Source organism: Amblyomma maculatum, chromosome 4 (assembly GCF_055883805.1).
Source record: "Amblyomma maculatum isolate TAMU_Amacu chromosome 4, ASM5588380v1, whole genome shotgun sequence".
NCBI lineage: Eukaryota > Metazoa > Arthropoda > Arachnida > Ixodida > Ixodidae > Amblyomma > Amblyomma maculatum.
In genome coordinates this window covers 196931036-196947165 of record NC_139347.1, presented here as the reverse complement: position 1 = coordinate 196947165, position 16130 = coordinate 196931036, and the positions used below count along the sequence as shown (strand labels likewise).

Here is a 16130-nt window from a genome sequence, read left to right as displayed (position 1 = left end):
CATCTGGAGGGGAATGGCACTGCACTATAGAGTAGGGAATGTGCGTGAAAAAATCAGCCTGGCATCATTGTGACAGCAGTCAATGGCAGTTAGAAGATGTAATTACAATTTCGGGGCCCTTAAACTCCAATACAAGTCAGCTTCATTTTATTCTCAGTTTCCCTTATACATACACGACATGTCTAACTCATACAGAGGTCACCATGTTCATAGCTTCATCATCAACTGTCTGTGCAGTGATGCTGTCAATCTTCACGATACATGTCGTCTTGTCTGCTCCAAACAGGTTGGACGAGGCCAAAGGTGGTGTCCTCTACTTTGCTGAATACAGCAGCTTTCTTCTCTGCGTTGCAACAGGTGAGCATGACATGAGAAGACCATATTGAAACTTCAAAAGAGGAGGGGGGAACTGGCATATTTGAGCTGCCAGCTTTTTAGCAAATTTCTTGTCGCATGCGTTTTTGTCTCTTCACCTTTAGATGTTTGACAGCGGTCGAACTTAGCAGGCAGTTCTGTATGTCTATGCATTTTAGACTGCAAACAGCTTAACCTCTTTATCAAAAAAAATTGGTGAAAATCCTGAAAGCCCAATGAAAAAGAGTAACCTAAGTTCAGTGGCATTGCCTTTTTCAGGGAGGAAATGAGTTGCAAGCCTGCTGCTGCTTGGTTGTTTATTAGTGTGGTGGCATTAATTGCCCTGTTCTCAAATTAATCCGGTGCCTGTGTTGTCAGCGTTGTCAGCAAAGAAACGCAAGCATGTCCCTTGGAAGTGGTAGTTGGCAGGTGGCACAGCCTGGCACTGATGGGCCATCGGGTTGTGTGATATCACTAGACCACATGAAATGGACAGGAGCTGCTCAATCTGGCAGCTCTTGTCCATTTCATGTGGTACAAGAAATATATGTGGTACAAGTCTCTCCAGGTACATGTGCTCACTGGAGTAACGTTTGCTCTGCGCATTTCTTCTTTGTGACTCCATCCTTGAAGCACCCTGTTTGGATCCCAGGCCAGGCCACACTAATACCTCTAGGCCACACAGGCAGAAGCCTATAGCTTGGTTGTAAGCGGGGCTCCGTATCTGTTTCAGGCGGTCTTTCATATAAAACGTTCACGTTACAACAGCATGTTAATGAGCATGTATGAGCCAGATCCATCGGAGTCTGCATGGCGTCCATGGTGCAGCCTCCTACTTATGGTGTTGCTGCGTTCTAGTGCTATGTGACAGCTGGCGGAACAGAACACCAAAAGCTCTGGCCGTAAACGACTCCAGTAAACCTATCAGCATGTTGTCACATGAGCCTGGAGTCTACTACCATATGGCAGTACTTGTCGCATTTGTGCAGACATTGCCAGTCTGTTGCGTTTTTATTTTGCTACAAATTGTTTGACGACCATAATGGAAGTCGCAGTGAGGAGAGATATCGCCACAAAAACTGGAGGTATTTTAGATTTTTCGAATCTAAGCATCTCCTCCCTCACTTTCGGTAGGGCTATCGTGAAAAAAATAGGGGGGGGGTGCTTAGAGGCAAGTAAATACGGTAGTTTAGTTTATAGGGTTTCACTTCCCAAAATTAGCCGTAGGGGAGTGCTCTGGAAATTTTCACCACTTGGAGTTCTTTAACGTGCACTGACATTGCACAGTACATGGGCGGCTTGCAGATTCTGCATAAATTGCAAATTGGTGTATGTGAAAGGAAAGGCACAGTGTCTCTCACACTTTGTTCTTGATAGTTGAGCCGCGCCGACTGGGAAGAGGAAAAGGTGGGAGTGAAAGAGAGAAACAGGTGTCTGGGTTAGGCTACAGAATAATTTATGCCACCTAGGGAGTTTTATGTACACTGTCGTCACTGTGCCGTTCTCTCGGTCCTAAATCATCAAGCAAAGCTATGCCAAGTGTGGTTTCGCACGTATTAATCACTTTGTTAAACCCTGGCTCTTTTTTCTACTTTTTCTACTGCTGATTATTTTCTGCTAATTGAATTCCAGTATATCGGCCAATGTCTGATTAAGAAAAATGAAATAGAAAAATAACTTTGTTGAGAGAGAAGAGTGTGAAAACAAAATGAAAGTGTACCGAAACAAGCTTTTTAAAGGGGGGACAGGGCTCTTGGAACATTTGCACTATACTAGTCCACACTCTTAATCAGTCTTTTTTTTTTTGCTGATTTCAAAAAAGTAACAGGATATTCAACATTTTCGCTCCTTCCTTTACAGAAACAACAGAAAAAAAAATTGGCTGTGCTTTGCCTCCAGGTACACCTAATGTGAAGCGATAGCTGAATCACTGGGATGCAGCAGTGGTTGCTTATGGATGCAGAAGCCTATGGATGCAGGCGTGATTGCTTGCTTCAAGGCACTGTATCGCCGACGTGTTTTGAGCAGGCTTGCACTGAACTTCAGCATTTCTGTCTGAAAACGCCGACCAGCGCCACACTTGAAGATCTTGCTCCTGACGGCAGTGCAGTTCATTTTTGGTGCAAGGGCAGAAGCTCCTCCACCATCATGAACTGCTTCAAGAAGGTGGGCTTCGCTGGGGATGCCGGCGCCATGTGGGCTGTGCGAATATCGCAGTTTTCAAATACAAATGAAATATGATTGTAGGAAAAAAAAGGCTTTCGAATATCGAATTGCGTATAGGATATTTAATCAGTGGAAATTAATGGAAAATTAAAGAATTCCAAACATCGTTCATCTTGTTCATTTCAGAATTCACATGGTGTCTGGAAGTGAGCTTAACTAGAATTGCGTAGAAGTGCACACCCTATTGGAAAACCCTGCATACACCTGTATACAGGGCTTTTATACACGAAGGACCTAGAGGAAACTGGGTGGAGCTGTCATGTTTCTGCTGAATACTGTAAAATAAGGTTAATTCAGCTTGCAAGGCACTAAAAGAAGACGTTTGAATTAACCAAAAGCTTGAATTGTTCAGTGGGCAATAACAAACTACCAAAAATTGCTTCCAAGACCTGCATAATGGTTATCTGCATTCGAGGTTTGGTTTGTGGTTTGTGGGGTTTAACGTTCCAAAGCGACTCAGGCTATCAGAGATGTAGTGGAGGACTCCGGAAATTTCGACCACCTGGGGTTCTTTAACGTGCACTGACATCGCACAGCACACAGGCGCCTGGCTTTTCGCCCCCACCGAAAAGCGGCCGTTGAGGCCGGGAATCGAACCCGCAACCTTGGGAACAGTAGTCGAGCGCCTTAACCACTGCGCCACCCCGGCGGTGTTCTGCATTCGAGGTGAAGTAAGAGCGACCTTTTTTTTTTTTTTTTTCTGAAGGCCCTCTTCACAAACCGGCCCTGTCTCATTTTGAGGATGCTTCACTGCACATTCCATGCAGTCAAGCATTGCAGTGAAGCGCGCAGTGTACTGAATTCGAAACCTTTGGGTGCACGGTAATAATTTTCAAATATTCAAAAATTTTGAATATTAGTTTTTTTAATATGAATGCAAATCGACTAGCAAGCATTATTAACAAGCATGATTCATATTCAAAATCTGGAGTTGTTCTTATGCAGCTCATGTGCCATATAATGACATGCAAGTCTGCAGTCTGCACACAGCACAGATGGTGCTGGCAGACTCCCAGCAATTTCCAGAGGGTGCATTGTGCTGGAATCCGTAACTACAGGACCACTGGCACTTTGGCCAGCCCATAGTCAGTCCGCCACGTGCAAGTATGAGCAGCAGGATGGGGCATTGCTGGCCTTGGTTGCACTGCTACGTACATTTTGCACGGGTGCAAATGTTCGATTGGTTTTTGAACAGCGTCTTGGTATTCAATTCGCACTGCACTATTCAAACCTCATAAACATCTAGAAATTGTATATTTCATTTAATCTAAACGAATATTCGAGTGACAGTATCGTGCCCTTGTCTTTTCGGCTAAGCTATTAGCACAGGCCAAAAGCCTACATGAAATAATGCGCCGACGACCTTCGTGTCGTGGGGCCATCCCAGAGGAGACGTGTTGATCTGAAACCATGCAAAGCAGGCGTTCCACGAACATAGCGATACATACTTCGAGGCATCAGGTAACCAAACATTCGGATCAAATTGCATATTGAATATTTGACTGTTTGACCAGATGTTTGAAATGATCAAATATTCGCACATGCCCAGTGTGTATAATTAGACAGGTAAACATTATACTGTACTTGAGGTGCTATACTTGTTTCAGTAATTAATGGCCTTGCATGCACAGAATATTCATTTCGAAAATAGCTATCCAATAGTAGTTTCCATCCAATCATTTTCTGTGCACCCAATTCTGAAATATTTCCTTCCTGTTAGTTGCTTAGAACTCCTGTTGCCTTAAACTGCACAAGTGACTTTTTTCACGAACTTAGTATCTTTCTAATTGTTGCTCTCAGTACACTGCAGATGGCAGCCTCTTGTGACATCTGTCTACATAGCTTAGAGGCCCTCTTAGTTATGTGTGAGCACTCGTTTTACTTATCTGTAACTCTTGCGCCAGGGAAAGCACGGCTGGATTCACCAGGTGATAAGCAAATGACAAGTTTTCTCAACGAAATGGAAAGAAAAATAAGGAAACACCACACCTCAGTTTCGCCCCGCCGGGGTGGTGCAGTGGTAAGACGCCCGACTACTGTCCGGAATACCCGGGTTCGAACCCGACCTCGGCGGCTGCGTTTCGATGGAGGCGAAACGAAGTGGCGTCCGTGTGCTGTGCGATGTCAGCGCACGTTAAAGATCCCCAGGTGGTCGAAATTTCCGGAGTCCTCCACTACGGCGTCTCTCATAGCCTCAGTCGCTTTGGGACGTTAAACCCCACAAACCAACCAACCAACACCTCAGTTTCCACTTTGTGACATTATGGCTCAGGAAACTTCTTCTAGCGGTGGCCACCCCATAAAACAAAAACCATAGTGGTGACACTGGGAAACTAGGCAACTCTTTGTTCACTAGTTTTCTTGAATCCGCTTCTTGGAGGTGTCCAGGACGCCCTTCAAAGAACATTGTATGCCTGCATGTCACATGAAAGCAGCCAATAAGTAGTGGCTGCACTCTCTCTGCGCGTTTGCAGGGATGTCGCGCGGCAAGAGCAGCCAGTTGAAGGCTGTCTGGGCTGACGACTCTTCCTGGCCTGAGCTGAAGGAGCTGTTGCCCGAGGTGGCCCAGATTCCGGTGGTGCCCATCGACTGGGACCGTCTACCCAGCCACCTCCTGGTGGTCGAGGTATGTATCTGTGGACATTGAGGGAAGGAATTGACCGGAGAAGCCTAATGCGTTGCATTCCATCTGCTTCTGTTCAACAAGCTTGCAAAAGAGAACGGGGGTGCGCTGTGCAGCCTCTCAAGCAATGCCGAAATCTCGTTAATTTAGTCTGGCTATACCATTGTCAGGAATAATAATTTAGGCTGTGCACCCTAGGGCTGCAAAGGCAACATCCGGAGGCAGATATCTTGCCATGCATTACTTGTGGCTGAATGTCTGGCCGCGACAAATTTACCACCTACGAATCTCCTGGTAAAGCTACTTTGCATTCATACTTCGAAAGACTGGAATGACCGTCTCTCTGATTCCATGCTCCCCTCGAGTCTGCAGCATTGTAAAAGATCACTGAGAAAATTAATTTATTGATCTGATAACTAGTGCACCATCTTCATGTCATACTACTGTCATGTCATACTGATGTCATGTCATGCTGTCCCTCATTTAATTTCCCCGCTCCTGGAGGGCCCTAGAGGTGTATTTCAATTTTTTTTTAACATGTATGATATACAGTAGATTTTTTTGATAGATTTTTTTTTTAGAAATGCGGAAAAAATACGTATCCAGGAAAACATTTTGAAAAAATTTAGCTGCTGAATAAGATATAAAGGTATTTACAATTGAGACTTTCAGTGCATAAAGTAGAGATTAGCATTTATAAAGTATGCGCTGCTTTTTTTTTTTTTTTTTTTAGCTCTCGCAGAATTCATTTGGTATATGCATTGTCCTCAGTGGAGAAGAGATTTCGTAACAAATTTGGTTCATAGAAGGCAATGACAAGCCGGGATAACTTCCTTGGGCATTTCTAGATGCTTCACCCCCTTACATCGATTATATGTGGGAAAGCCATCGGTTGCAGCATTTTTACTCGTGTGCGTTCTCACTGACCCAGTCCGCTCATATGCAAGCAAAATGTTATCCAATGTTTCACTCCTGTGCTCCTAAGGCACCACACAAAAGTCGTCATGTTTGGGCGCCTCATGGCTCATTGGCCATCTTTGATGCTTCGTCCCTTTGCACCTAGACACTGCAGGAAAGCAGCTGTGGATGATGAGCACTGCTCAATTTTTTATGCCACTAGTGCCCTTTAGCACGTTTCCAGTTGATCGCAAAATATACGATCACAATTTGTTAAAGTTCTGAGCGTAGTAACTAAGCAGTCTTGTTATCCGGGAACATATTAGCCGGAAAACAATAATGTAACTCTGTGGGAGATGCTTTACTGCCTGTGATTTTGAGCTTATGAAATAGGAAATCGTTTCAACTGGGAACGTATCAACTAGGTTCTACTGTAAATATATAGCTGTCTTTTATGACTTCATTGTTTTCCTTAAGTGAAGGCTAATGAGCAATCACGGCTCTGTCACACCTACAGCAAACCAGCCCAAGGGTTCTAAATGGCCACCCAAACGCGTGGCTTAGTGGGCTACTACGTCCACTGCTATCTTATGGTGCCGCTCTGATGTTCGCTGCGTGATGCGTGCAGAGCAGGTATTAAAAAGAAATGGCGCTATAGTGGGATTGGGTCCTTAACTGGAAGAAAGGGGCAGTCGCCCTCAGAATGCCATTATTACACAGCCGTGGATGCTGGGACTAGCTTGCCAATCCACAGTTCCTGCTCCAAAAGCTGCCTCCTTTTTAAAGGGCAGTGGAAACGGCATGGGACGATATCGCCCTGCTTTGTCCTCTCAGTGGCATACAAAAAGGGATGCAGCTGTGCTACCAAGCTTCAGTTTTGCTGCAGTGTTTTCGGGATGGTATCCCAAAAGTGCTCGCTACGCAACACCAACAACAAGCAGCAGGAGTTTGCCGAGCAAGTTCTTTGTCGACAGGGTTTGCGACGCAGATACGGTGTGGCATTAGTGGCGTGATAAATCCCTAGTATTTATCTAAGGAAAATATGATAAGAATGTCTGGATGCACACAAGAAGCACTCGCAAAAGAGCAAATGAATGGTTCCATGCGCGAATGGTTTTCAGCTTTGGTCTGTGCAGTGGTTTAACCATGTATGCAGGCTAGTATAACCGGCTGCCAACCTTTGCTTACTTGATGTGCTACTTGGGTATTCTGTGAAAACATGTTTAACACGTTCTGGAGACTCTCTGGCTAGAGCATTCTGCTGTTTTTCTTTTTTAGTTATCAGCGGATTAACCCAGCACTAAAGATGAGGGGAAAATAATTATGGGGGTTTAAGCATGGCTTGAACCTAGTGATAGAGCGAAAGCTGTGTGTGTTTCAGTAATACTAATAGCCTCTGTAACTCTACCCTTTTCAATCGTTTTTATTTAAGTTAAGGTGCCTTATATTTTTGGGTGCACACCACAACATAGTGGACACCTAAACCTAGTCAAGGTCATGTTTTCATATTCTTGTAAATTGTACAAAGGGAGGAAAGCGGGAGTGAAAGCAAAGGAGGTCTCGTAGTGAAGGGCACTTTGACCACCTGGGGGCCTTCAGCCTGCACTGACATTACACAACACAGGCCTGCCTCTTCCTTAAAGGTCCACTGAAATGGGTCACCAAGAAGGGTAAACAACGCCATAAAACTGATAGATAATGAACCACCCATCATCATCATCAGCCTGATTATACCCACTGCAGGGCGAAGGCCTCTCCCATATTTCTCCACTTAACCCGGTTCTGTGCTAGCTGCATCCACTTGACCCCTGCTAACTTCTTAATCTCATCCGCCCACCTAACCTTCTGCCGCCCCCTGCTACGCTTTCCTTCCCTTGGAATCCAGTTTGTTACCCTCAGAGACCATCGGTTATCCTCTCTTCGCACTACATGTCCTGCCCATGACCATTTCTTCTTAATTTCCACTAGAATGTCGCAGGGGTGGAAATGCTGCTCCAATTGCTCCATTCTGCTCCAAACCACGATACCTGCTCCATCCTGCTCCAAAATGCAATATTGCTCCAAAACTGCTTCAAACTGGCTGTTTTGATGTTCTGCCACCAAATTTAGCTGAACATAGGAACAATGTCACAGCACCGGAGGCAAAGATATAACGCATCTTGCACTGGGCTTAATACAAATGAAATTTTTGCAAGCGAAGGAAGCTTAGAGCGTAATAAATATTTGTTTGCAAGTAAATTTAGTATGAGCCACCGGCTATTGGAGATAATTGCAAAAAAAAAATGTGACGTAGCACCCGCTCTTAGCCTTTTGAATCGCCGGTGGAGAGAAGCGAGATCAGCAAACGAAGCAGGTAGCACCAACCACTGTGGGCCATTAGGAAGAAAACTTGTCTTGCTGCAAAATCTGCAAGAGTTATCTAATGGTTCTGCTGTGAAAACAAGCAGGTACTTCACCATCGAGCCTCTTTGTCAGTGGCAAGCTTGCCAGGCCTACGGCAGACAAAACCATACTTGAAGCGTTATGGGTTGGTACGGCAAAGCTGTGAATCACTAGGAAGCTTCTCAAGATTGTTGGAAAGGCATATGGGGTTTATCGCCAAAATATTAAAAATGAGCTCCAGCATTGCTGAAGCAAAGAATGATGAACTATTGGCAGCAGGCAGGGAAGTAAGATGTAGGATGGAAAGGCTACCCCTCAACGCCATCTCTCTATATCCCAAAGCTGCTCCAAAATGCCCGATCCTGCTTTCACCCCTGTAGACCCCCACCATATCTACAAATGGACAAGACGATCGAGGTTGTGCTGCAGTCATCAAAACTGCAATTTTCAAAGGTGTTTGACCTTAGAAACGTGCTCCAAAATATAATTCAAATGCTCCAAAACTCTTGTTTCGTTGCTCCAAAGCTGCTCCAAAATGGCTTTACTACTGCTCCCAAAGCTGCTCCAAAATGCTTGAGCCTGCTTCCACCCCTGATGTCGGTAACTTGAGTTATTTCTCTGACCCACTCTGCACGCTTTCTATCTCTTAATGTTACCCCTACCATTTTTCGTTCCATAGCCCTCTGGGTTGCCCTCAACTTAAGTAGAACTCTCTTGGTTAGCCTCCACGTTTCAGCCCCATAGGTGAGTACAGGCAAGATGCAACTGTTGTATATTTTCCTCTTGAGCGATACCGGTAAGCTGCTAGTCATAATCTGCGAGTGCTTGCCAAATGCGCTCCATCCCAATAACCACCCATCATTCTCCCGCAAAAATTTTCTATCTAGCTTCTGTAACACCAGAGATATCGGCGATTAAAAATGACCCTTCCAATTTTCCCTCTCAACTTGTACGCCGAAGGGAGCCATAAAAAAATAAAGAATACAAGAAAGTTCAAAGCTGCACCCAGAAATACATCACTTCGACGAACTTCCGACTGACACGCGCTCGCTCGCTGGCGTACTCGCATCAATCCGTCCTCGCTTGCACACGCCTGAGGAGTTCGCCAATTCGCGCAGCCACAGTTAGTGTAACAGCGAACCCGTGGTTACCCCATGTTACACTGCAGACCAAACCATAGTTACACCACACCGCGGTTATCGCAAACCGAGCTTGGCGACCTCGGTTTGCGTCGTTAATCGAGGTTTCGTGCACTCGGCGCCCGAGTGCACGAAACGTACGAGCGGGTCTGCTTCACAAAGTTATTCATTTGCCCACTGTATCACGTATAAAGATCGATATATAGAATATGGTGCAGCCTGACGTCTTCGATTACGGCCGACAGCGCACTGACTGCGTACTGAATCCTTGTCTTGCCTGCAGTATCGTTTGAACGGCTTGTTGCTGAGCAGAACGTCAAAAAATTTGCGGCCTTAGCTATGAAAGTACACGAGTTTGCAACGTTTCCAGCACAGGATGCCGCGAGCAGGCTGAGGTACGTTACACAATTACCGGGGGGGGGGGGGGGGGGGGGGGGGGGGCGCGAACGACGGCGCCGTGCATGACCATCGCTAGGCCTAAATTGTTTCGCTTCGAAGCCGCGGCGGTCGGCGCTTTGGAACTGACCAACGCTGTCGTAAATCTCTACTTATGAAACTGCCTTATAGTGAATCCTATCCTGCCATAGTAAAAAAATTATAGGATTAACTCTGGCGACGCATTAATCGCAGAGCTAGTACGAGCAGATCTTATCAGCCGAAATGCACCAGTGGCAGCTGGCTTGAGCAGAAACTTGCTTGTATCACGGCTATCGCTCTTACCAGCAATTTGCTGCTGGTCAGCGATCCTCACGAGGGCTTCATGCTTGATATTCGGCTGAGTATTCCAGATGCCAACAAATTTTAACACGCTTTATTTCAGATATCGGTGCTAATGATCCGCCCTGTCGTTCGCATACGGTAAGCGGGAGGAGGGGCCACAGCGGCGGTGTTAACGGCGGTCGAGGAGGTGCTGCCATTGTGCGGTGCTGTTGACGCCTCGTCGGACGACACTCCGGTACTCCTGAAACCACGTATATAAATAAGATATTTGTAAATGCAGCTTCGTTCCGCCTAACCGATAAGGGCGGCGAGCTGTGTAACAGCCCGCACAGAGTTCGAGCAGCGCACGAGCAGACGATTTTCGCAGCAACCGGAAGTGTGTCAGTGACGTCATGGCTGCAGTGGCCGCAGCGAATGGCAGCTTCTTGCAAGCCTTGCCAGTCAACTCACCCGTGACGTCACAAGTTAAGGAAATAGTTCCATGCGACACCGCCAAACGACGACTTCTCTGCCCACGAATTTCAAAAAACGCTGTTTTTAAAAATTAATATTAAATTGCTGGCTTTGTTCCACTTGGGGTTAGTGCTCAAAAGTATTTGTTCTACACACTGAACATGTTTATCAGTGGCTTCTTGGTGGCCGTTTCAGTGGACCTTTAAGTTATATTTTGAGGAAAGGAAGGCACAGTATACTTTTGGGTGGACACCACATAATTGTGCACACTTGAAGATTTTAGTGCAACACGAAGACCAGCTGTACCTAGCGTAGTGAAGCTTTCGCTTTCATTGTGAATTAGTTTATAAGAAAGGAAAGCCGTAGTATCTGTCAAGGTCACTTGAAGGTCAAACTGAGGCTTGTGCGACGACTGCTGTACTTAGCATAGTGAAGCTTTTGCTTCAAAAGAGAGCACACAACGGGTGCCGACTCCGTGTGTGCATTTTGTTTCTGCTTGTCCCAGATGGTGGCCAGCTCCTTGGAATCATTCCCGGCGTCCTGGGACCTGTCTCACATCTTTAACCCTTTCTTCCAGCAGTACCTTGTGAGTTTGTTTGGTCTCTTGGGTGATGCATTAGGCTTTATTGCAAGGTGCTAGAACTGGCAGTCGCTCGTTTTACATGTGCCATTTAGTTTCAAGAAAGCAGGAGCGTGCACATGCTATTGTCGGTGTTCTCTCAGTAGCATTAAAGATCCTACAAAAAATCTTGTTTGAGTTGGAGATCATTATGGTTGTTGAGTTGGCCTATCTGCATGGAGTGCATGCTGAAAACAGTAATTTACAACCCTATTTAAAGCAGAAAATGCTGGAACAGGCCAATTGTTGCTCACTTTTTTCTTCTTCCTCATTTTTTTTTTTGCGGGGGGGGGGGGGGGGTAATTACCTTCTGTAGATATTTTTGGAGGGCAGCTTCTGTGTAGCTTTTTGGCTGAGTGCCTGATAATCATTCACCTTGCTCAGGTGTAGTGTTTAGTACATTGGTCACTTGCCAGCACAATAGCACAGTCATCTCAGTTATTGCTGATTATCATAAATCGTTTTCTTCATCCTTATTTGCTAAATATTGCATTTCGTGCATATTGCTCAAGTATTGTTAATTACCCAGAACTTGCAGGGGTGTGCTGCGCTTGGAAGAGGCTCCGCAAAGCCCGCTGCGCTTCTTCGGGGGCAAAATGTAGTTTCCAACACTTCAGCCTGCAAAGGTGGTTCGAGTTACCGGATTTCACGGAGTTAAATCTGAAAACGAATCGTGTCTTCACACGTGAAAATTCAGAAAAAGCTTTGAAGTTTCAAGTGCAAACACACTCTAACCAGCGTGTCAAAAGACATACAGGTTCACTGTCTCTGATGAAGTTCACTTCTCATAAGCTGTTATTGTTAATAATGCGCAGGAAGTTCTGGTTTTGTTTATTTCTAAAAAATATTAGCCAGTATGGCTTGATTGGTTCAACTGCCTAATGGAATCATTTTGTGTTGTACCTGGACCTGTAAAAGAGGACTTGCCCACTGCTATTGCATCTGTAGCAAGTTCATTGATGCCTAAAGGGGACATGGGTCTTAAAACTAATTTCGTTATTTACCAACCAGATGTGATGAAACTTAACAGAAATGATCAGTTTTTGCTGCCGATTTCAAATACACAAAACTTTTCTTCTGGGACAATTAGTTTGAGAAGTATTCGAAGTGTGTTAGAAAATTACTGTTATTATCTGCCCAAAGTATAGGGGAAAAATGTTCATCAGAAATTAAATACTAGTAATATACAGGTGGATACTATAAAGGCTAAGGAATGCAACATTGGAAGCAGTTTTCAAATTGAGCTAGTATTACAGATTTAGCAGCTAGTTTAACTTGGCACTCACAGCCATGGCAACTATATAAGAATTTCAAGATCAAATAAAAATGCTTTAAAGGATAAAATAAAGAAATGTGCTCCCAACATTGCGTACATTATACTTTCATCTTCACAATACAACGGGAGTTGAGTTGAAAGTCCTTTATTAAATAGGAAGGCTCATGGCCATGGATGGGGGTAACGGGGAGTGAGCAGAATCTTCAGTGTTTGCACAGGTCGTCATTCAAATCACATTGCTCTGACCAGGCCACTAAGGGAGCCATACTTGAGAAATATCCTTTTTATGTTAGCGTCAGTTCCTAGAAGGGAACGGTAGTTCAGGCAGTAGAGTTTGATCTTGGAGCGTTCAGTAGAAAAAGCAGGGTAACCTCAGAGTAGATGACATATGTCACCATGCGTTAGAGTTAGTTGTCCACTGGGGGCACGTAATCAATTCCTCTGTGTACTGACGCAAGCAGGCAAGTCATGGGGTTTGTAAACTGCATGAGTGATGAGCTTATTCAAGAAGACTTCTTAACATCGGGTGAGATGGATCTTACGCGTAAAAAGTGGGTCTGGTGTGGCCACCTGCATTTGATGCTGACTGATGCTACGAATACTGGTCTGTTTATAGTGCATAAGGGCTAGAGAAGGGGAGTGTTGCCCGCCCAAGATTCAGTAAGTACAGTATTGTTATAGTTAAGACGCCAGTGGAACGGGTTTATTGTCAACGGCTTATCATTACACACGGAGCACCAAAGAATGAGTCTCCCTACCTGGGCAGGCTATTTATATCATTGTGGTGGCACTAATGTACAGATGACCGTGGTCTCCTGCTGGTTATAATACGCAACGCTTTTCCTCCCCTTATTTTGAATCGCTACCAAGCGATAATGGGTACACATACCTTTCGGGCACTCGCTGAGTCCTAGTGGATTGTCGCAGGGGCCCTGGTCCTACTGGCTGCTGTGTGGAAGTCTTCATTTACTGATCCCTCTTTCGACGGCACCGACGACAGCACAGACTTGCCGGTGTCTAATGTACTTTCACTCGGTGAAATTTCAGGTACCGTCTCGCTTTGAGGCTCTGCGTTCGCAGACAGCGGCGTCTCGGACTAGGAAACCCTTGACGATTTCACTTTATATCTTATGCAAACTGCATGATAAAACCGAAGAACTCTGCCTACCCACACCAGGAAAGTCATTTTTGACACTTTGTTAACAATGTTTCCAAGCCACCAAGTTCACCCTTCCGTTGCGAACGGTGCAGACATACTATACCTCTTCGGCTGGCGTAAACTCGGCTGTTTCCCCTTCTCGCATCTGCTGTTAACTTATTTTTTTCACTTCTGTTTTTCCACACTGTCATTTTGCATGGTTTCAGCATGGACAGTCTGGTTCGAATTTTTCGTCCGAGAAACAGTTATGAGCCCTTTCCCGAGGATTTGTAGCTATTGTCCAAGGTTGAATCGGTACTGACTGCACAGAATTCTGCACCCTTTAACAGACATCACATGTTCGCATTATGTCCTCCAAATCTGTATCAATACAGTCGAACCCGGATATATCGAACTCGAAGGGGATCACGAAATAGTTCGATATATTGATAATTCGATGTACAGAAATCGGCTTGTGACGGCACTTACGATGCGAAAAGAACGAGACCGTATTTGTCGCGTAATCAACCCACTCGCATAATGAACCCACCCTCCACTTTTGCACCCGGAAATTTGAAGAAAAAAAAGCATTAAGGCCAGCTCGCTTACATGCAAGCGATTGAGCGATCTCATCGACGAGCGGCAGCAACAGAGCGAAAAATTTCCAACTTGTTGAAACTACGTCTCTCCCGCTGCTCGAGCCACCGCGGCAGCTCGAAACAAGGTTTCTGTGTCGCTGCGGCAGAAATCACGAGCGTTGTTGCTTGCATGTCGATGGCGCTGGCCACTCCGTTTCGGTCGTTTCATCCACAGCTCATTTCTTGGCAGTGTGCCAAGATGCTGTGCAGCAATAATGTCACCGCGTGTTTATCTTTTGATAGCTCCTGCAGTGGTGGGGAGCGAACTTGGCACAGTGCCCGTTATGGCTTGATTGCGCAAGCGTGGTTCGAGTTATCACGCCGCGCTCGGGGCGGGCGTAGTCCACTGCCACAAAATCATTGTGAGAGAGAGATCTGCCACTTCTTAACGTCCGCAGGCGTCGTAGCCACGTCAGTCACCGTGCGCAGAGGGTTCGCAACATATGCTGGAGAAAGCATCCGACGGTCTGTCTGAAAACGGGCTGAGCTGGCTTGGCGCATGCGTAGCGCGTGCTGCTGTGAACGAAGGCCGAGAGAGAAATAGCTCGGCAAAAGAATGGGCACACCCTTGTGCTTCGCTTTATTGCATTTTTCCCCTTTCGTTCCCACCGGTTCTCTCTGGCTCATTCACACACATGGCTTGCAAACGTCATGTGCTGGCGCGCGGGAAACAATAACCGCAGATGCTCGCGCCTTTTGGGAATGGGCGTGGCGCTGCCCTAGACCAGCCGTCGCCAAACTGTTCCCTCTCATTCCTTCCATGTGTGGCTTGAAAACGTGTGGCAAATGGTCGAGGGTGATGCGATTGGGGAAGGCACACTTTCCAGTGCGTGGTACGGAGTTTGATATATCGAATGATCGATGAAATTGAGTTCACGTGGCTTTCCTATACTTTTACATGGGAAAAAAGGGGATATTTTGTGAGTTCGCTACCGTATTTACTCGCATAATGATCGAACCTTCTTTTTTTTAAAAAACTGACGCAAATTTCGGGGTGCGATCATTACGCGGGATAAATTGTCCACAAAACATTTTTGAGCACCGAAAATGCAAACAAGTTTCAGGTCAGACGTCTTAGAACAGATATCTCGATTACAACCAAAAATAAAAGTTGAGTAAGGCTTACCTTCGCAATAAACACGCACATTAAGTATCTCATGAACTGCACGATGCCCATTTATTTTTTCTCGTCTGAATCCTGAATCCTCGCCATCCTCGCTTTCATTGCTGCACGACTCATCATCGGAAACGGCAGTGTCGTCGCTGGGAGCATCTTCACAATCCCACAAAAAGTCATCTTCCGTTCCGTCCAAAGCGTTCGATATGCCTGTCTTCTTGAAGCTCTTGGCCACTACTTCGTCGGGGATACTACCCCACGCTTCTGCGATCCACAAGCAAAGCATCTCCATGGATGGCCTTCTAATCTTTCCGCTCGGCGTCAAATCATGCTGGCCCATCGCCATCCACTCTGCCTTAAGTCTTCGAACGTTGTCCTTGAACGGTTTGTTCAGCAACACATCGAGAGGCTGCAGCAGCGAAGTCAGACCCCCAGGAATCACTGCAATGCCCGTGCGCAGCTCTTTAAGCTTAGCACGCACGTTGTCCACAAGGTGACACCTGAAACTGTCCAAAACCAGAGTCGAGGGAAGCAGAAGTGCTCCTGGT

The 16130-nt window shown here is 45.7% G+C and overlaps 1 protein-coding gene across 1 annotated transcript in view; it reads left to right on the top strand.

Moving 5' to 3' along the window:
• Positions 1-16130, top strand: part of LOC146193957 (testis-expressed protein 10) — a 160578-nt gene that overhangs the window by 115196 nt on the left and 29252 nt on the right. Inside the window, exons 11-13 of the mRNA XM_084602907.1 lie at positions 287-357; positions 5055-5206; positions 11300-11380. Of these exons, the coding sequence (XP_084459033.1) occupies positions 287-357; positions 5055-5206; positions 11300-11380 (304 nt within the window). The remainder of the gene's footprint in view (positions 1-286; positions 358-5054; positions 5207-11299; positions 11381-16130) is intronic.